At 37.1% G+C, this 23,422-nt stretch overlaps 1 protein-coding gene and 1 pseudogene across 1 annotated transcript; both read right to left on the minus strand.

The window, feature by feature from the left end:
* Positions 1-253: 253 nt before the first annotated feature.
* On the minus strand, positions 254-1,924 carry LOC114726246 (uncharacterized). The gene has a single exon (XM_028912824.1). The coding sequence runs from the start codon at positions 1,922-1,924 to the stop codon at positions 254-256; it is 1,671 nt and encodes a 556-aa protein (XP_028768657.1).
* Positions 1,925-8,145: 6,221 nt separating this feature from the next.
* Positions 8,146-20,963, minus strand: LOC114726248 (chaperonin 60 subunit beta 4, chloroplastic-like; annotated as a pseudogene).
* Between the last annotated feature and the right edge of the window lie 2,459 nt (positions 20,964-23,422).

Genomic DNA, 23,422 nt, shown 5'->3' on the forward strand with positions numbered 1-23,422 from the left:
ATCATTCCAGAGAATCCAAATTCCCCCAGAAAGACCACAAGCTTCCTCAATTACCTGGTGTTTAAATCCCAGTTTTTTGATAGCTTTTTGCGCCTTGCTACCGCTGCATCTAGTTTCCACCAAAATCACTATGCTGGCTTTGTAATTTCTCATAAGTTCTTTTAGAGCATTGCCGAAGTCTCTTCCGGCCGCTCCTCTAACATTCCACGTTAAAATCATGTTAACGTCCATGAGAGGTAGGAAAACAGGCCACTTACAGCAACTTGTGGCTCCCGTTCTCTTCTCGCAGCTCAATCTTCCTCTGTTCTTCAATATGGCTTTCTAATTCTGCTAAGCCCACACCTTCCATTGGGTCATCACTATCTGGTGGTTTCTCCTCCTCACAGCCCATAACTTCGTCTGCATCATTTGGGAGTGAGTCTAGGCCGTTGTTCCCTGCATGATTTTTTGTTCTGCCCCCACTGATGCTCGGAGGCCCATCTTGTGTGCTTCGGTATTGTCCCAATTGGTTCCCTTCGATTAGGCCAGTGTCTATTTCCTTGGGCCCAATTTGTTGCTCCCCCCTTTTTTCGCCCTGGCCTATTTTCTCTGGCCCACTTTTTTCCATCTTCTTTTTCCCGGCCTTTTCTAGTCTTGAAGCCTCTTCTTTTCCCCTTTTTACTATGCTAGTCTCAGTCTCTGCTTCAATTTGTTCAGTTCCCCACCTCATATCTTTTGATGTTTCGATATCTCCTACTTTTTTCCCGCTTGGTTTACGTCCTTTCGAACTTCTTCCCTGTCCATCCGTCATTTTTTTCGGCTGCGTGTCTGTCTGCCCTTTTTTCTCTTTCCCCCTTGGGGCACTGGACATGTCCTTTGGGGGCTTTCGTACCATCCCGTCTTTCTCTTTATTTTCGAAATCCGCTTCTTCAGATTCTAAGGCGGCGTATCTTGAGGTATGGCTCTCCTTGATCAGCCCCTTTATCGCTGACACATTCTGACCCTCTTTTTGCATTGGCCGCCTTCCCCTCCTCGAAGGTTGTGCCAACATCCACTCTCCAAATCGGCTTCCCTGTTCCACTTCCGGCGGTCTGTTCACTCCGTTTTTATCAGCGTTCTTGCTTGCAGCGTCTTCAGCCTGAGTGTTTTTCTGTACTGCATTTTGCTTACTGGGGCAGTGATCGTGGTCGTGACCGAATCTGCCGCAATGGTAGCAAATAATCTGGAGTCCTTCATATTCGATCTTTAGTCTATTCCCATCAATGGTGTATGAACCCAAGAGAGGTGCATTCAAATCGACTTCAACGCACATACGTGCGTACATCGTTCTCGCCCTTGATAGTGTCATCTCATCAACCCTTATTGCAGTACCTATTTTATTGCCCAGGTTGTAGAAGAATTTTCTGTCATAGTAATCACCTGGCAGTCCCGGTAACCTTACCCAGACAGTTACCTTTTGAATCTTCTCATTCCATGGATTGAAGTTCCTCTTCCACGTTTGTACCGTTAGGTAACTGTTTTGGATTATCCAAGGGCCTCCCTCTAACGCCCAGTAATAATCATCCAGTTCCTGGAAGGTAGCTATCATATATCCGTTCCCTATCACCGATAAATCCACATTTCCACTTTTTCCCCAAAGGACTTGCAGTTTGCGCCTCAGTTGCATGAATCCAGTGTTCCCTCCCAGAAGTTTCACGATGAGGGAGTTTTGCCAGCTCTGTTCTAGTCGCCTTCTTTCTTTTTCTGTGAAGTTTATCTGTGGGCCATGATCAGTGTCCAAGACCGTAACTCCCTCCTTCATGGCATTTTCATCGCTGTACAAGAGATTACCATCCCAGGCATCCTCCATCTTGCTGTCCTTGCTTCGTTCCCCATTTTTGTTCGTTTTCGGTTTCAGTGCTTCCCTGTAGGACAGTCGAGGCTCCTCCTGTGTTTCTGGTACCATTTCCGGTTCGACCATCCAGGCTTCTTCTCTTGGCTGTAATGACACCTCTCCAGTGAAGTTACCATCCTTTCATGCGACTTTTCCTCTATTTTCCTCCTTTGTTCTTGTGTCCTTACCTCCTTCAGCTTCCTTTTGTTGTTCGGCACCCATTCCACTTCCTCCTATCTCATTCGTGCTTAGTAAGGGTCCAGGTATTCCGGTTGCATGGTCCTGATCAGTCATTGACCGATCAGGTGGATGCTTCCGGTCATAGGATTCACTGGTATGCATGGAAAACTCAGAGCACTTTCGTAACAGATCCACTTGTTTCTTCAGTTATGGTTTCTTCATGTGTATATTTACACGTCCAGAATTCATATGATGTTAAGCGCACTTTCACTGAAAGTTTATGTGTATCTATCTTTATATGTTTACTCTTTTTATTTCCCAAATAACGCGAATCTCGTTATAAAAAGTAAGCGAATAACCAACATTATATTATTTTAACGATTGTGTTTTTTTTTCTTTTGCTTTTTTTTTCATACGTACTTTTACACACATTCAAAAGACATATGGTGTCCTGTGTATTTTGAGTAAATACAACATATAATTAAATATTTCCCAACAAAAAAAAATGATACAAGGAACATTGAGGGGGGAAAAACGGCAAATTGATCATAAATTTATTAATGAAAACATAATATTGTTAAGAAAATTTATAAAGATCATAAAATATGATTAAATATAAGTTTATAAAAACAATGATATTATATATTCGTAGGACACGGGTTGAAAAAACATAAGTAACTATACTAAATTGTTGAATGAGTCTAGTATTTTTTTTAAAAAAAAAAAACTTGCAACAACTGACCATATAATGCATATACCTACATAGTCATAAGATATGTACGCAGGTTCAAATTTGGGTGACCTTTCCCACCCTTAAGGCGGACAAGACAGGCGCTTTGAATTACCCTAAAAAATCACTTAAAATAAGTTAAATCAAACATCATAAGGTGTTTATTGTCATTGGAAGGGAAAATACCCTAGACTATTATTATTGTTGTTGTTATTATTATTACTACCACTATCTTTAGTCCTTAATATAAAAGCTAGTTGATTAATTTGAATAGATTAAGAAAATTAGTTAAGTTAGTTATTTGTAATAAATAAATATTATTTTTTCTAAAATATTCTTAATAATCAAGTGTAATAGCTAAAACTATCATTACTATAACGATTATTTTAGTAAAAAATTGGATAAATATGAGAGACAGTAGATAAAAATTTTACAGGAAAAATGACAGAAAAAAGACTACCGAATTAGAAAAATTGCACACAGAAACCGGTTTATAAATTTTTTTTCAAAACACATACTATTGTTGTCCAAACACATACTAATATTGTCATAGTCCTTATTTACAATTTTTCTATTTTATCGGTCTTTTTTTGTTATTTTCTTAATTTTATATTTAGGACTAAATTAAAAATTAAATTAATTTTTATATTAAGAATTAAGTCGTAGTGTTACCGAGGTGGGGCAAGAGAACAAGGACCCGATTTTGCACTTATAGGTGAAGTCCGTTGCTTTCATGCTTAGGACTAACCAACACATCGGGAATTAATGAGGTGGTTCCAGGGATAATTGTGTAACGGATGTTGTGAAGTTGATTGATGCATAAGTATGCCAAGACATTGCCATTTTTAGGCGTATGCGTGCAATGATTTGATACGCATAAATTTACTCAAAGTATTGCCCCAACCCAATCTCTTCAATTTGAATTCTACGTAGTCATAAGATGTGCCCAAAATGTTGGCCTAACCAATGGGGTCATTCTAAGAGTTAGGTTATCGTGATAAATCAATATTTAAATTTTTATTAAAAAATATATTCATATTTAGTTCCCAACAATACTAAAAATATTATGCATCCGGTGTCGCTAAATAGATTGTTGAAATAGTGACATTGAGTGTTAATATTGTTAACGATAAGGGGTAATATTGCTACAAATTTAAACTTTCAGAACAAAATTGTACCTTAAAAAGCTTTTGGATGCACAGCGCTCCAAAGTGAAAACTTTCAGAGAAAATTTGTACATTAACCCTTTCTAAAAATTATTTTAAGAAAAAAATAATATAATAAAATATTCTAAAATACTAAACTCACTTGAAAAAAATACTTTAAAATATTAGATGAACTTTAACCCAAATGTAAAACTATAGATAATGATAAATTGAAGAGTCAAGGTACAAATTTACTTATAAAATATTCTCCCATGCACATCTAGACCCTATTTGTTGTTGTGATTGAAATAACTTATAAATACATTTTATGTAAATCAAGATAAAATTCTTTTCACATATTTACCTTGTATTTCGCAAATCACGATTAAAAAACTACTTATAAGCTATTCCAAATAGGTCCTTCATACCATAATTTTTTTCTTAAGTGCAAAAATATACAAAGATTTTACAATGGTGAAAATACCACAACCGTTAAGTGGATCAATAGTAACCGTTTAACAAACAAATCAGTTAAGATAAATAGTACAAAAATATATGTAAAATTTTCTAGTTCACGGTAATTTTACCTGAAGCCCAAAATTTCCAGACAAGGCTACCCCCCATGAGAATATTTACTACTGTTATAGACTATATTATAGACCCAATAATTCCTTGGGGCTCCTTCGTAAATGACGTACGTTCAGCCGTAAAAACCCAAAGCGGACCCAAATAATTAAATTAAAGGCAGGTACGTGCAAAAACGAACAGTGACAAGGGCCCCAAGGTGACATCACCTTTTTTTGTTTGTTTGTTCCGCCTTAAATAATTCTTCTTCTTACTGTCTTTTTTTTTTTTTTTTTTTTCAATGGTAACTGGCATGGTCATCGGCTGTTCGGCCTTAAATTAAAGTTGCCTTTGATTTTATCTAAAAAATACCTAGTTATTTCACTTATTTGTGAGTAAACCTGTATTCACAAACTTTAACTGATTGGCTAACTTCTCTCTACTACCCACGCGCGCGCACGCGCACCCAACGGGCAAATTTCAATTATGATTAAAGTTAGACCCATATCAGGTTGGGCCCCTTAACCTCTGAGGAACGGACATTACAACCGCTTAAAAGACTGTTTTTTCAAGATAAAACTCTTTTTTGTATATTTATTTTGAATTTTTTGAAATTATTTTTTAAAAAAACTAATGGAAACATCCCCAACTGACAATATAACATGAGTTTAATGGGCTTATCCGTTAAAATTTCTAGCTTAAGAGAATGTTTGGCAACCCTCAAAAGTGCTTTTACTCAAAAACACTTTTCCGCAAAACAAAACAAACTCATCCACATATTTATTTCGTAAACCGTAAAAGCACTTTTAAAACCATGGTTTGGTTTCCATCCAAACACTCCCACCACACCAAAAAAGAGGGTTGGCCTCCCCTTCTTTTCCTAAAACTTTTTGTTTTTTTACAAGGTTTATGGGTATCAATCACCTCCAAATATTTTTTTCATTTGTATCCAGTATCTCAGAATATTTTGTAATGCATTCAGTGCTCCAAAATATTTTTTTGGTGGCTCCAGCATATTTAAATATGTTTTTTTGCCTCGGTGCTGAATACTCTAAAAAATATTTTTAGATGCTTGATGCATTTAAAATTTTTTTTGAAGTGTTGAATGTATAAAAAAATACTTCAAAAATACTATCCACATCTAAAATAATATTTCAGAGTGCTGGATACATTACAAAATATTTTAGGTTATTAAATACACTCGACAAAATACTTTGAGGTACTGGATACACTTTAACTCTTTTTTATATAAATTATAAAAAAGAATTTTTTGTTTTATATTATTTTTAAGCATAACCTTTGCTGGCAAAAAAATCACTCATTTGTGTCTCATTTATTTTTTTTATAAAAAAAACTGATTTACTTGTCTTATATAATCTAATGTTACTCAGGAATATTTTGAGGAGGTAATGTCACATTTTCCAATTATAACTAATTTATTTAATTTTTAATCTATTTAAATTAATTAAATAACTTTTATATTAAGAATTTGATGAAGGATAACTTTTGTCTTGTGTTGAAAGCATGGTCTCATGATTGAATAAGATTTTTATATTGACTTATAATTATAAGTTTTATAATGACAGAATGATGATGTAAAATAGATTTTGGGATTAATTTAATTAGATAACTTGATTTTAATGCACAACAATTTGTAACTCAATTTAAAAATTAAATTAAAAAAATGGGTTGGCAGATGAGTCCACAATTGACTTGCGGGGTAGTGGACCAGTTACCTTTTGGCAAGCTAACCCATATTTTCAGATCTAAATAGATTCACACTTCAGTACCAAAAAAAAAAAAAAGATTCATGCTTGATCTTGAGCGGAATTTTAGGTTATAGTAGTATTTCATAGACAATTTTCAGCATTAGGCTTGAAACAAACTCTCACCTTACGTTTGGATGTAGTGATAAGTAGGTGAACAAGGAAATTAGAGAAAGAAATAGGAAGGAAAAAAAAAGAATGGATACAAAGCAGAGGACAAAAAGAAAGAAGTGGAGAGCACGAGGAGAGAGCATGCTTTTTCAAAACTGTCTCAAGAGGGATAAATAGAAACGAGACCTACATTTTATCCACATGATTTTTTTTAAATGAAATTTATCCACATGATATTACTTTTATTGTGAAATTAAACACTTAATTTTTTTTTCCCCCAATTCTGTGTTTTCTCCTATCAAACCAATCATAAAGAGACCTTAATATCATTTTGCCTTTTACCCAAAAAAAAAAAACACCAATCATAAAGAGAGAAAATAGTTTCTCTACCCCTTTCTCTTCCGCGCCCATTCTCTCTCTTCCTAGTTTCCTTTCCCTCCTTTCTCCCCTCATCCAAACAAACATTAATCAAACCAAACCACATTAACCATGCTTGAGTTTTCCCACAATCTTCTATAGCATCTATTTGCTGGACTTTTAAATCAAGAAAATATTCAGGAACATCATAAACTGGTGGAATCATGATAATCCTCATTGTAAGTCCTCTAGTTCAGGGTTTAAGAGAGGTTCTTGGCGTGGAAGAAAAACGCAGTGCAGCACAAAATGGAAGCAATGATCGCAAAAACTGCTGAGAAAATGACGAAGGAAATCCTAGCAACTGCCAGATCCAATATTCCCGTCACATTCAAAACGATCACCGTCGTCGTTCTCTTCTACTCTTCTTATTCCACTCAAATTACTCCGGTTACTGATGGAGTGACCTAGGAAGACGATCAGGAGGAGCATTCAGAACTCAACTCCCAAAGAAGATTTGGAGGATCGTGATGACTTGGACATATAGTTATGGCAACCTCTCACAAGGTTCTTTAAATATGCATTTGTGCCGCGAAAGTTCTTATTTATTTATTGTAAAAAGAAGCTGAAGACTCCAATAATTTACTACGTTCGATTCTAAATATAAAAACTAGTTGACTAATTTAAATAGTTTAAAAAAATATGTTAAATTAATTATTTGTAATAAATAAGTGTTTTTTTTCTTAAAATATTCTTGATAATCAAGTGTATTAGCTATAACTATAATTGTTAAAAAGATTACCTTGAAAAAAATAGACAAATATGATAGACAAAATAAATTAGAGTTTCATATTTAGAATCAAAATAAAAATTAAAACAAGATTTTATGCTAATAATTAGAGGTAGTACTATTTTACTTCACACGTATCACTCCTTTTTTTTTTTTTAATTATTAATTTAGATTATAATATTATTAGAGCCAAGACCTAATAAAAACTAACTCTACTAATATGATTTTTTATAATACTTAAAACCAATTTTTTTTCAAAAGAAACCATTAGCTTTGTTACCCAACCATTGTCATATCACTCCATTCTCTATCTCTTATTATTACTACCACTGCTATAGGTCAATAAAATCTCTTTCAGTTGTCAATACATGAGTTAAAGCCAAGCAATAAATCATTTTATTAAATGCCACCTTTGATGAAAAATTAACTTTTGAACCCAATTGAATCGTTTGGATAAATGCTAGAAATATTTTCAGGAATTAAAACAACATTGAATCACATTGCTTGATTGATTAATTGGAAGAATACCTCAGTTGATCACTGAAGGAGGATGTAAACCTTAGGATAGGACATATATATAGGCCCCCTTCCTGTAATTGCCGCTAGAACTGGCCAATGGAGGAACATATATTTAGGACCGGATGCAGTAGTTCAGATAACAAAGTAATTGCCGCTAGAACTGGCCGATGGGGGAACCAATTTAGCTGTGAACAACTTCATGTGCGATCCTGGGGTGGTTTTTCCAATCATTACACAAAAAACTGGAGCTTCCTAATTGAACTCCTCCCTGTAACCTTGTTGGATGACAAATAAATCAGAAGTTTAAGAGCCTGGCTGAACTCTAAAACCTTCTCAGTAGCCAATAGGTCCTAAACCTGAAGAATCAAACCCCAGCTGTCAATCAGTTGTGAATGCAGTGAGTTGTTTAGTTTCTGTTATAAGAAAGTTAGGGTCTTTAAGATTGATGAACCTGAGGGTGTTAAGGGTTTTCTCCGTGGGATAGGTTTTAACTCCATACGATCAATCACAACAGCATTAGATGTCAGAAAAGCCTTAGCCACAGATGCTGAGTGCTCCAGACAACATCTAACTACCTGCAGAAATGTTCAAAACCTTGAGCAATGCAAGAATCTAATAATAGCATTATGATATTAATCATCATTTGCATTTGATAGGGCATATCAACAGCAGAATTGACAAATGGGTTTGTAGATACTCATTTGGCTTCTCATACTCTGTCACACTTGTTACGACGTTGAAAAGCCAAAATCTTTGAGCTGGAGCCATCAAAGAACCTCAGTATAACTTGCATCCCCATAATAAATAATTTAAGGAAAATAGTCTACTTATTATCTCCATTTATCAACTTGTGCAAAAGGTATTCAAATGCTTTTGAGTCATACCTTTGTTGGATCCATTATCCCAGCCTGCATTAAATCTTCATAACGGTCTTTGGCAGCATTGTAGCCAAAATTCACGTCATCATTTGATAAAATCTGCAAGATTTGAGGAGCAAAGGTCAAATACTTAAGATCTATTGCCGTGGGTTACAAACTACAAACAAAACAGAAGATCTAAAACACTTTATACTAAGTGATCTCCTTGAGAAGACAATCTCTCAAAACAGTCAGCACCTTATCTATGATAACATTGCCATTTACACCAGCGTTTTTTGCTATTAATCTTGTAGGATAACTCAAAGCTCTTCTGAAGATCTCGGCTCCAATCTGCAGATATATGATAGATTCAAACAAATTGTGTTATCTGGAGTAATCTAGGCATAACTCAAGTCCAAGACTTGCAAGTAACTGTAAAGTAGGAACTCAACTATATTTCTAAAACGACCAAAACGTAGCCTAATAATAGTCTTATAATAAAAGAAGTATGGAATGTCCAAACTTAAATGAAAGGGGAAAAATGAAAATGAAAAAGAAGTTACTTTCTGTTCTTCGTTGTCTAGGTGTTCTTTGATACTGTCCACCTTTGTGGATAGCCTCAAAAGGCAACAGCCACCACCAACTACGACACCTTCCTCAATTGCTGCCTGCAATATACCAACTTAGAATCTTAGCCATGCTTAATAACGAATCACATCGGAGCGAAGAATAAGGAATACCTTGGTTGCATTTAGAGCATCTTCAATTCTTAATTGCTTATCCTTCAACTCTACTTGTGTTTGCGCTCCTACCTGTGACTCATGTTTCAGAAAGTATAGTCTCTATCTTACACAGAAACCATAATGTTTAAATTCCCAATTATCTGCAGGAAGAATTAAAAAAAATTCATATTACCTGAAGAATTGCAATGCCCCCAGATAATCTTGCTATCCTTTCATTCAGTATCTTCTTTTGGAAACTCTCTTCCGTGTTCTGCATAATATGAAACAGTTTTTTCCAGTTACCAAAAGGATAGGCAGATACATCATTCCTATAAAAACTTTTCACCGGTCAAGTATCCATGTGTTTCTGTATGACGTCATGAATTTGAAGCGGTGAAGTTCTGAAAGGGAAAATGAAGCTAGATGCACCTCAACAAGCTTCCTAATTCGAGAAACCCTCTTCTCAACCGCTGGCCTAGTACTCCCATCAGTAACTATCAATGTTGAATTCTTTTTTATGACAACTTTAGTCGCAGATCCTAGTACACCCTTGTTAGCCTTTTCCAGGGTCAACCCCGCCTCATCTCTGATTACAGTGCCTGCAAAATAAACAAAGAGCTCAGGATGTGCAAGAGTATAAGATTTGATGATGACTTGAAGACTATATCAGTTCTTATTCAGAACAAAAGGCAGTCCATACTGAAAAATTATGGATGTTTTATTATGACACAAACCCTCAGGAGAACCATACTTTAAGAGCTAGCCAAGGTTCATATAAGCGTCGCATCAAAATCCCATACTTGTAGGTGTCAAGTCCTATACCTTGCAATGGCTCATAATATATTATGATGAAACTGGTAGAAATTACTGCACTAGTATTTAATTTTACTGCTTTTTCCAGTTTTTGGTTACTTTTTTAATGCTACCTCACTTAATATGGATAAGATTTAGACGCTTAAGCTTCTACCTCCAGTCAAGGTGGCAATGTCATCCAAGTAGTGGCTCTTGCGCTCACCAAAGGCAGGAGCCTTAATAGCAGCTGCCTTCAGCACACCCTTGAGTTTATTTCTAATTACTGGAGCTAGCGCTTCCTGCTCAATGCCTTCTGCAACTATCACAATGGGATACTTCTCTTTCACGGCACTGTCCAATATTTTAAACATCTCCTTTGGGTTTGTGATTTTTTTGTCAACCAATAGTAACTGCAACCAAACAAGTTTGCAGAATCTAATTATTCCATAGAATTGATGCCTAGTTCTTAAATACTTGTTGTCCTACCTTGCAGTTATGGAACTCCGCAATCATCTTTCTTCGGTCAGTGACAAAATATTGAGACAGATATCCACGATCAAACTGCATCCCTTCAACAATCTGTAGACTATTTTCAGTGCTCCTTCCATTTTCAATTGTCACCACTCCTTTCCTACCTACTCGTTCAAGAGCATCAGAGATTAATTTTCCCACAGCATAATCATTTCCAGCACTGACTGCTGCAACATCTGTAAGTTCATGATCTTCAACCTAAAATGTCGCCATGGTTATAAATGAATATTCACAAAGCTTGAAACTACAGGTAATAGTCAGCAAACAGAAAAATACAACAATTTTGTCAGCATTAGCAGCAAGATATTCGCCGTCGTTATTCTGAACTTGTTCAATCATCGAGGAAACAACTTGAGGAAAATACGAAAGTTCATTAGATAGTGTAGGGAAATGGGCTAGTCCACCCTTGGTGGATTGGACCCAAGCCCAGTATCACTTGGGGTCCTGGTGTAAATTATAAAACATATGGGTCCCTACTTGTGATTTTAGCCTTTTTACATAATATGCAAAAAGGAGGGAACAGTTACGCAGAGACGGTTTTTTGGTTTTGAAACAAAACGTGGATTTAACATAATAACTGTATGATCAGTTTTAGTAAGCCACGTTAGTTTTCTCTTCCTCTCTCTGCACGACTTCTGCCTTCCAAAGAAGACTCCTCCCTCCCTCTCTGAAAAACGCTGGTGGTGCATTTGCTGTGAAAACACAGACCCGACTCCGTCACCGTGATCGGACCTCCGCGTGGCAACCTGATTACATTGCAGACTCCAGGTATGCCCGAAAACCTTTATTGGTATCAGAGCAGTGTTTTTTCCTATTGATTCAGTGGCCTGCGTTTTCATATCAGCATTTTTATCTGATTGTTCGGTCTGAGTAACTTGCGATTTGCTTCAATATATTATGCAAATCCTCCATTTTACTTCCAATATGATAGTTTTTGTATCTTATATTTATGTTTAGACATACTGGGTTGCTTCTTTGCCTCTGTGAAGATCGTTTTACACTGATATTCTTTTGGCCGTACGGTTCTCGTTTTTGAGTTTGCTTAAAATCAAGTTTTTAGGTTTCAAAATTTATCCCATTGCGTAGAACTCGAAAAAACGAAGAAAATGATATAAAGTAGGCTAAAAACGGACACCGGACGGCGGAGATACGGAGGAGAGAAGAAAGCGGGTCCGACGGGTCCGTCGGACCCGACCCGGTTGCAGAAGCCGGGTCAAGACGACCCGGCTGGAGGTTGAAGGAGACCCTCCAGGGGCCAAAACGGCGTCGTTTTGGCCCCTCCTGTAAAAAAAAAATAAAAAAAAAGGGGGTATTTACTGGGCTGGACGTAGGATCCAGCCCAGACCAAAAAAAAAAAAAAGGGAAAGGGTGTACTGGGCTGGAGGCAGGATCCGGCCCAGACAAAAAAAAAAAAAATTTTTTGAAGAGAACCGGTTGGGCCGAAATGGACCCAAACCCAACCGGTCCAAATACTTTAAAAAAAAAAAAAAAAAGGGCCTGTCTTAAAAAAAAAAAACGGATTAAAAAAAAAAAAAAAAAGACCAAGCAGCGCCACGTGGCGCGTTCTGCCACGTGGCACCCCACCTTGGCACGTGGGGACCACCATCTGACAGTTCGTGGAGCGTGGAGGCCGCCGGTTCGGCGCGTGTAGCCGGCGGCGAGCTGCATGGAGGCGCGTGAAGTACACGCGCCGACACGGCGAGTGGGAAAATTTTTTTTACAATTTTTCGCTAATTTTTCCTTCTAGGGGCGCGTGTAGGCGCGTGGAGGGTCCGTTTGAGGTGCGGTTTGTCTCTAAAAATCCCTAAAATCAAGATCTTTATTTTGATATATAATTTGGTAATTTTGGAGATAATTAAGGATCTATTTGTGAGTATTTTCAGTGTATTTTCTGGTATTTTTCATGCGGAAATAAATTCCAGAATATTCAGAATAATTTAAATTATTTTGTTCTAGGTGAAAATGAAGCAAGAGGCTTCTAGTAGCACTGAAAATATCCAAGATGGTTCATTGGAATACTCATACATGGATAATGCAGTTCCAGAATATGAGCCAGAGGATGAGGATCCTGAAGAGGACCCTGAAGAGGTTCCTCAAGAAATCCCGGAGGAGTTAATGGATTCTGGACCTGAGTCAGAATCTTTGTTTCCCACTGAACCCCTCCGTACCGAACCTCATTTGGTCTGTAATGATTCGCTAGATCTTCCCAATAAAACCGAAGTGAGGAAGGCGAAGAGGTGGATCAACCCTGTACCCCTGCTTTAGCTATGAGAATAGCTGAAAGTGATGCAGCTAAATTGACAAACATAAAAGGCATCAATGGTGTGCTCGCTAGCTACGTCCATTACATGACCGATAAGAAGAATACAGAGTTCTACCTAAGAGTCATAATGGAGTACATAAGAGCAATAAGAGTTAGAGGCGGACCTAAAGGCAAACCCATAAGAAAGTCTTACTGGATTTGGGCCATAGAGCTAGTGTCCTCCTTCATGAACAAAACGCGCAAACTTAGAAGCCTAAGAAAAGCAATGCTTGATTACCTTTATGTTCATATCAAATGATGTAATATTTGTATTCACCGTGAATTTGTGGTTTCATGCATTGTAAACAGACTAAGTATGTTATTTCATTTAATGAAATTACTTGAATTATTGTTGTATGATTATTTGTGAATATCATGTGTATGCCTTTTATAAGTGGGAGCTTTTAGAAGATAAGACTTCTAAAGGTTACATTTTTTGAAGTGCTTATATAAAATCCTTGATAGGACATGATGATTGTTGCTAGTATCTGTGTGATGGGAGGTACAAACGTATTCTCCTGATCATGGATCTAGTAATTTCATTATTTACTGATTGAGGATAATATAGGCACATTACATTGTATACTTCATTGTGCTATATAACTGAAATGTTCTTTGGTTCGGTTCTCTTTAAAGAGAACATAGATTAATGTGGGATAGATTTGTCACAGAACTAAGAATGGCAACCAAGAACATAATTGCTGAATTGAACAAGGGAGAAAAGCTTAACGGGGACAACTGGGACATCTGGCACCGAAAGGTCCAGTATATCCTAGAGGAACAGGATGCGATAGAGCCTCTCACCACTGCTATGGTTGAACCTGAGGCTGGCAACACAAACCAGCACAGGAGAGACCAAGAGGCATATCTAACCTGGAAAAAGAAGAATAGCATAGCAAGAATCACGCTTTTGAGCTCCATGGCTGATGACCTGATGTGTGAGTTTGAGTCGCACAAAACTGCACAGGCCATGTGGATAGCATTAAAGGATAAGTTTGGCGGTGTCTCTACGACCAAGCTTAGGAGGTTGACGATTAAGTTTGATACCTATAAGCTCAAGCCAAACAATCCTATGAAGCAACATCTGAGAGAGATGGCCAATATGATCCGGGAACTGAAGGAAGCTGGACATAATCTGTCTGATGAGCAGCAAGTGCAGGCTGTCATCAGGTCACTCCCTGCAAGTTGGGAGCACATGAAAGTCAACCTAACCCACAATGAAAACATCATCACTTTTAACGATGTAGCTAAGCATCTGGAGCTGGAAGATGAACGTCTAGAGGCTTACAAGAGCTCTGGACAGACTTATTTAACTGAGGATGCTGGTACTTCCCAATCTAAGCCCAATTTCAAAAAGGGCAAGAAGCCCCAAAAGAAAGGGAAGAAGGGCGGTCCTCAATTTAAAAAGGGCAAGAAACAATTTAAGAAGAAGGGAAAGAAAGGCGGGAAGAAGAAGCTAGACCTGAAGAAGGTCAAATGCTTCGCCTGCCAACAAATGGGCCATTTCGCACGTGACTGTTCCAAACAGGCTGAAAGCGAAAAGGTATTAGTGAATTATGTGAATTCACATGTTTCATATGTTTCTAGTACTGTTTTTCTAACAGAACCTGTTTCTTCTTCTTGGATTATAGACTCAGGCTCCACAGACCACGTAAGCAGGGATCGGGGATCCTTCGTGGAATACCGTCGGTTGCCGTATCAAAGCAAGTGGCTTTATGTTGGGAACAATGCGAGAATCGAGGTTCGAGGGATTGGCACCTGCAAGCTTGCTTTGCGTGGTGGAAAGACCTTGATACTCCATGATGTGCTTCATGCTACCGACATCCGACGGAATTTAATTTCTGTTATTTGCTTAGTAGACTTTGGGTTTAATGTTTATTTTCATGATAAAGTTGCAGACATTTCCTTTAACTCTGAATTTTATGGTTCAGCATTCAGATTCCAGAAATTTTTTGTTATGGATCTTGCTTTTGGTTTTAACGCTCATGATTGTTTTGCTATTTCTTCAAGCAATCCTGATATGAATATCTGGCATGCTAGACTAGGACATATTAATCAAAATAGAATGATTAAACTAGCAAAAGAAGGAATGTTGGGCACAATCCCTAACATGGAAATGTCCTTATGTGAAAATTGTCTAGCTGGTAAGGCAACTAGAAAACCTTTCGGTAAGGGAACAAGAGCTGAAAATCCATTGCAATTAATCCATTCTGATATCTGTGGTCCGATGAGTGTGAGGGCGAGACACGGAGCTTGGTATTTTATTACCTTTATTGACGATTTTTCACGATATGGTCATGTCTATTTGATCTCGCATAAGTCTGAAGCACTTGAGTGCTTTAGACGATACATAAATGAGGTAGAGAATCAAATGGACAGTAAAATTAAAGCATTACGTACTGATCGAGGTCGTGAATATTTATCTGATCAATTTAAACAGCTCTGTGAAGAAAAAGGGATAATTAGACAACTGACTATCCCTGGCACTCCACAACAGAATGGAGTGGCTGAGAGGAGGAATAGAACTCTTCTAGACATGGTTAGGTCTATGATGGCTCAAGCAAACCTACCAATTTCATATTGGGGTGATGCTTTGTTAACGGCAACCTTCATACTTAACCGTGTGCCCTCAAAATCAGTCGCTTCCACACCCTATGAATTATGGACAAAACGCAAACAGGATCTAAGTGTCCTAAGACCCTGGGGGTCAGCAGCATATGTTCATGATGATTCCCACAAGCATGGGAAATTGGGTCCTAGAGGAAAGAAGTGTATTTTTATAAGGTACTCTGAACAATCTAAAGGATACGTTTTCATAGGTGAAAACGAAGATGGAACAGTGACTGAAATGGAATCAAGAGATGCCACATTCATTGAGACTGAATTTCCTAAAGAGGAGATGTTGACCGCACTGTATCTCTTTATGAGACACAGGAACAAGTCAGTGCAGAACAAATTGACAGACCAGAATCGTCTAGGTGTGTCAATCTGAGTGGGAGCCAAGAAAGGTCAACACCAAGACCTGAACAAAGAAAGAAAGATAAGCAAATAGCTCCCGTCAGAAGGAGTAACAGGGAAAGTGTTCCCAAAAGACGCTTTCAAATAGAAAGCGAATCTCTCTTAGTTACTCCAGAAGGGGATGATGAGCCCCGTTCTGTACGAGAAGCCTTGTCAGGTCCTGCAAAAGATGAATGGATGAAAGCTATGGAAGAAGAAATGGACTCAATGAAAAAGAACCAAGTTTGGGTGTTAGTTGATCTTCCAAAAGGGCGTAAAGCCATTGGGAACAAGTGGGTTCTCAAAATTAAAAGAAAAGTGGATGGATCAATTGACAAATACAAGGCTCGATTAGTGGCAAAGGGGTACACACAACAGGAAGGAATAGATTATGAAGATACATTCTCACCTGTTGTGCGTTTCAATTCTATTAGACTTATTCTGGCAATAGTAAACAGTTTAGATTAGAATTACATCAATGGATGTAAAAACCGCATTTCTGAATGGTGATCTGGATGAAGAAATCTATATGGAACAACCATTAGGTTTCATTGAAAAAGGAAAAGAAAATAAAGTTTGTAAACTCAAAAGGTCCATTTATGGATTGAAACAGTCATCCAGACAGTGGTATTTGAGGTTTCACAAAGCAATAACCTCATATGACTTCCAAATGATAGAGGAAGACCACTGCGTCTACATTAAGCGGTTTGAGGGTAATTTTGTCATATTATCCTTATATGTAGACGATATACTATTAGCCGGAAATAGTCTAGATTCGTGGTGGCTATTAAAGAATGGCTTTCGTCGAATTTTGAAATGAAAGACATGGGTGAAGCAGAGTATATACTTGGAGTTAAGATCCAAAGAAATCGTTCAAAACGAATCCTCTCTCTTTCACAAGAGAATTATATCAACAAGATTCTTGAGCGATTTAACATGAAAGACTGCAATCCCATGAGTACACCCGTTGCCACTGGAGTGGCTTTGAGTTCTGACATGTGTCCCAAAACCGAATCTGATAAAAAGAAGATGGAAAGAGTTCCATATGCCAGTGCTGTTGGTAGTCTGATGTACGCAATGATGTGTACAAGACCAGACATCTGTTATGCAGTGGGACTGGTGAGCAGATTCCAGTCTAACCCCGGTGAAAAGCATTGGAAAGCAGTGAAGAGGATCTTGAGATACTTAAAGGGCACTTCCAATTATGCACTGTGCTACGAAGGAGGTGACCTGCGTCTTGTTGGGTACTCCGATGCTGATGTAGGCGGAGATGAAGAAGAACGAAGGTCAACTTCAGGTTATACCTTCTTGCTCAACAATGGCGCCATATGTTGGAGTAGCAAGAAGCAAACGTGCATTGCCTTACATTCAATGGAAGCTGAGTTTGTGGCATGCACTGCAGCAGTGCAAGAGGCTTTATGGCTGAAGAGATTTATAGAACACCTTGGATTTGGAAATGAGAGTACCAATCCGGTGATGGTATACTGTGACAATACTGCAGCCATAGCCTATACTAAAGATCCTAAGTATCACAGCAAAACCAAGCACATTGACATCAAGTATAATTTTGTTAGAGATTACATAGCACAAAAGATTGTTACTGTACAATACATTTCAACCAAATGTATGGTAGCAGATCCTCTGACAAAGCCAATAGGCGAAAAAGTTTTTAAAGAACATGTACAAGCCCTTGGCATACGTAAAGTGTAATATGAATGCTTCATTAATGAAATTATATTTCGTTATCACTTTATGTGTCTGTCCGAAAGTATACAATGTCTAGTATGTCGTACAGGTTAAAAAGGTTTGCTCTCTCACACGGGCAACCGCCTTTGACACTCAGGTGGAGTGAACAAAGATGAGACATTTGTGTTCACCAGTAAAGCAGCAATGAATGCTGATATGGTAGAGAAGAAACACAAACTTTATGTCGCCTTGACTAAAGTGTAGCAAGTCAAGATGAGATCCACGTTGATAAAGCTGGATCGAAGTTTGGAATCCCACTTCCATAATACCTGTAGCCAGACAACAAACTCTTCAACGTCGACGTCATAACAATGAGCAGAGTTGAAGAATTTGGGTTTAGATACTGAGTGTGTCTGGACCTAAGTCTGTACGGTGTTGATAATAAATCTAAATCGACATACGCTCTTATAGTAAAAGAGTAACACCGTAGCATGTGTTTCATACCACATGTGCTGAGAGAACCGCAAAAGGGAAGCAAGTGAAAGATCCCTGCTTCATTGCTGTGTGAGTCCCAGGGAGGAATTATCCTCCTATTGGTGTCCTTTGACTTTGACAATATCATGAAGATATGTTTCAGTGACTGCTACTTTGGCATATGTCCTATGGTCATGATTGATGCGATCTAAGGTAGTATGCTGAGAAAGCGACTGATTCATTTCAAAGTGATACTTGGGCGAAAGGAAGATTAACTGTGATATACACACCTATGCTAGTGTCTGTGACATGTCCCTTATGACATTTTGTGGTCATAAGTGTGGATACTAGACATACGAGAAAGGTAATCTGAGTCAACCATTGACTCGAGAGGGATTAGATTTACCGTGAAAAAGTGTATATAAGTAAATCTGGGACATCTGAGGCATAATTTTAAAATTCAAGCTACACAAAGGAGAGGGTGACTTGTGCTGATCCTTTAAAAGGGATTTCTAGTACAAGGACCCAAGCGAAGACGTCATGCCCACGCGGTCACGGCAAAGCACTAAGTATGAAATTGAGGGAAGGTGAAGAGACTAGACCCGCGACATCTAATCCACCAAGTGTGAGTGGGAGATGTAGGAAAATGGGCCAGTCCACCCTTGGTGGATTGGACCCAAGCCCATTATCATTTGGGGTCCTGGTGTAAATTATAAAACATATGGGTCCCTACTTGTATTTTAGCCTTTTTACATAATTTGCAAAAAGGAGGGAACAGTTACGCAGAGACGGTTTTTTGGTTTTGAAACAAAACGTGGATTTAACATAATAACTGTATGATCAGTTTTAGTAAGCCACGTTAGTTTTCTCTTCCTCTCTCTGCACGACTTCTGCCTTCCAAGAAGACTCCTCCCTCCCTCTCTGAAAAACGCTGGTGGTGCATTTGCTGTGAAAACACAGACCCGACTCCGTCACCGTGATCGGACCTCCGCGTGGCAACCTGATTACATTGCAGACTCCAGGTATGCCCGAAAACCTTTAGATAGACTACTCACTTCTCTGGAAATCAAAGCTAGTTCAGAAACAAGAGCTGCTGCAGTTTTTTCAATCCCACGGAAACTTGAACAGGATTCATTCCAGCTGCAATAACCTATAAAAAGAAAAATGATAAGAACAGCTGAAGAGTCATTAAACATATGCCAAGTCTACTCACTCAAACCTACAAAATACATTTATTGATTCCATACTAGTCGATGATGGTGAACATGTATGTTAAATACCGGTAACTGGTTCATTTTTTTCTTTTCAAAAACTAGTTGATGCAGACAGGATGCTCCTTGCAGTGTGTACTTGATTAGTTGTACCTTTATCCCCTCGGTGATTAGGCCATGAGCAAGAATAATTGATGTAGTAGAGCCATCACCAGCAAGGTCATTTGTTTTTTGCCCCAGCTTGTCTCACCAATTTAACTCCAACATTCTCCAATGGATCTTCTAATTCAATCTGAAACAAGTTTTATCAGGGATCGGGAGAGAATGGGTTCACAGAAGCTAGAGTGATGTTTATGAATTTGATTGCAGAATAAGGTTTTCCAGTTGGAAGAATACATATGTAATTTATCATTATTTCTAATTGTTATAGTTGAGAAAAATCACTTAAAATTCATTATCTATTCTAAGTAGAAAAAGCAAGAGTTAATACAATCTTTAGTAAATTTGACCCCATTTTGACTTTGATCCTTGAAATTTGAAACCATATTTAACTTATAGGCGCTAACATATATAGAACGGGTAAATTTCAAGGATAAAAAAATACTACTTTCAAATTTCAGGGACCAAAACTAAAATGAGATCAAATTTCAGGAACCGATATATTATATTAACCCAGAAAACAAATGCATCATAGAAGATAAAATGGCTCTAGCAATTTCATAAAGCCTCAAGTTAAAACCTAAACAAATTTAAAAACTCTCTACAACTTCCATTCTTATATATGATTTAAAAGCCATGAAAAGAATTTTAACAGAAGAATTACTTCCGAGAGAGGACAGTAAGGAGTAAAGAAGCTTCCCAATGTAAATGTGTTTAGCATGAACGAAGAATCATACAAAGTCTCAAGGCTAGGCGCAAAGGCCAGAATTTCAGACTGTCCATAGAGAACCCGTAAACTGGTCATATTGATGGATCAAATAAGTCAAACTCTCTGTGCTATGAGAAGGAACATACTAGTGCCCATAGGCACTAGTACTATAAACTATTTCAGCAATATTCAGTGTTAACACAGTTATTACTAAGAATTTACTAATCTTCAAATTATATCATCATCAATTTAGTAGATAAAATTGCCACATAGGCCATGGCACATGCCACCAGTGATTCCGCAAATTTGGCCCAAAAGTTTTTCCAAGCCTGAGGATAACTACGACAATGGAAAGGGGGGCCAAAAAAAAAAAAAAAATCAAGAGTAACCTAAAGAACTTAAAGCTGTAATCCCAAAGCAAAACTACATTCACGTACTTCAAAATTGAAAATTGCAAATCCAAAGAAGCAGTAAAACCTGCACCTACCTCCTTGAGAACAGTTTTCCGTCATTACTATCTTGGGGGGGCCATACTTGTTCGGCAGCACAACATTCTGCCTTTGGACCTAATGTAACTCCGAGAAGCTCTGCCACCATGTCCACCCCTGCCTGCACCCAACAAACCAACTCATTGAAATCTTGTGAAGCCAAAAAACAATGAAGAGTTAAAACAACTAGAGCCCAGAATCGAAACCAGAAGCTTCTTCGTTGTCGAGCCATCATGGTTGAAGTAAAGCTCTTTGGCCATTGCTCTTGGGTTAGAAACAGAGGGCGAAGCTCGGGCTCTGGAAACCGATGGATTAGAGAAGGAGAATGCAGAAACTGGGGATGGAGAACATGCCATGGCTTGGAGTTGTTTTGAATTTAAAAAAAAAAAAACCAATTACTTGCACAGCTAAACAAAGAGAAGCAAAGGCAAGGATTTTGGAATACTTCAGGGGATAAGAAGAGTGTGCAGGTAAATGAGAAAAATATCTTAGAACATCCACATTTACACGAACAGGACAAAACAAAACGAAATATCTCAAACTATTTGGCGCTAATATGTACGTGTCCATGAAAAAGGAAAAATGTGTATCCGGATTCCGTATCATTAACATGACTGAATATACTTGTGGATATGACTGACCAATCTGGGTCGTGAAAATTAGGCTTATTTCTTGAAGGAGGGATATCTTTGGAGATCCTACCTGAAAACTGGTTTCAGAGAAGCATTAACGTTGGGGTTGCGGATTAGTAACAGAGGGAGCTCCTGTCCCTGAGAATCTCATTAAAATTCTTAAATAACGGAAGCATGTGCCATTTGTTAGGTGATAATTAAAGAGTTAATGACTCCGAGTTTTGGCTGGTGTCAGTTGTCCTACTGTATGATTATACTATCTCCGATTGTTAATATAAGACCTCGTTTGACTTTTATTTTGATCCTAAATATAAGATCTCGATCCATTTTATTTCTCATATTTATGCAATTTTTTCCAAGACGGTCCTTCTAATAATTGTAGTTTTAGCCAAACACACTTGATTAGCAGGGATATTTTAAGAAAGATAACACATATTATTACAAATAACTAACTTAACTTATTTTTTTAGTCTCCTCAAATTAGTCAACTAACTCTTATAATTAGAACGAAGGTAGTAATTTATAAATAAACAAATAAGAACCCTAATTAAATAAGTCCATGATCCCATACATAATATTCGCCTGCACAAAACTCAAACTCGTAGAAATCTTGTTAAAAGGTATCACTCTGGTACTTTTTAATTGTTATTTGCAGTAGTTTTTTACATATCAAAAAGATCATTAATATACAAAATCTTTTATTTTTATCCTTATTAAATGGCTAGTATATTTTTTTCTTACTCATTCTCTTTCTTTTTACTTTACATTGTCTCCCTTAATTAAGGGGAATAGAATGAAAATGAAGCATTAAAAAAGTTATAAATGACAAATACAAAAAATCAAAATTCCTTCCCACAAATGACAACTAAAAAGGACCAGTAATCTTTTCGGATTAAGGATCACAGATTCACCTTATGGGGTCAAGAATATGATTATGGAGAAATAAAAACAGAGTAATGAGATACTTCGGAACAAAAGAAATACCACTATGTCAGTTCTTAATATAAAAGTTAGAAAATCATTATAAGAATTAGTTAAGTTAGTTATTTGTTATAAATACATATTGTTCTTCTAAAATACTCCTATTAATTATATGCATTGGAAGTACTGCTTGATGAAAACTATTTAACATGTACAATCATCACAAGAATTATTTGGAAGTAAAATAGATAAATATTAAAGACAAATAGATTAGAATATTATATTTAAAACTAAATTTAATCTTTAATTAGTTTTATATTAAGGATTTGAAGTAATACTAAGTTAAAAGTTTTTAATTAATTTTCTTTGCATATTTTTTACATATGTTTTATTACTATTGAAATTTCATTAAATCAACTTTTTATTTATTTCAAATAAATTTTTCTCACCCTTTGTAATACTGGGAAAACAGGCCGGCCCGTCACGGGCTCGGGCTTAAAGGCCGGCCGTTTAAGCTCGAGTTGCAAAAATAAGTCGTTTTTTCAGGCCGGCCCGTGAGATGACGGGCTCGAGCTAGCCCGCGGGCTTTTGGCCTTTTTAACTAAAATGATTTTTTTAAATTTTTTTTGTATATTTTATCAAAATAATAAAAATGAAACAATAAAATTACTAATAAAAGGTATAAAATATAAATAAAATTGAGTCACAAATATAAACATTATCATGTCTAAACATATATACAGTGTAATAAAGTCTATTGAATAAACAAACTAAATAGAGGACAGACATAAACAAACTAAATAAGCATTAAGTTCAGTAGATAATTACAATGCGGAGATCTAGTTTTTTGATTATAAATAATTAACAAAAAATTTTAACTAACAAACATAGTATACATGAAGAATAATCATTTGTCATATCGACAAAAAA

The sequence above is a fragment of the Neltuma alba genome, unplaced genomic scaffold (assembly GCF_004799145.2).
Source record: "Neltuma alba isolate B1F8T4 unplaced genomic scaffold, ASM479914v2 tig00012348_pilon, whole genome shotgun sequence".
In the NCBI taxonomy this organism is placed as follows: domain Eukaryota; kingdom Viridiplantae; phylum Streptophyta; class Magnoliopsida; order Fabales; family Fabaceae; genus Neltuma; species Neltuma alba.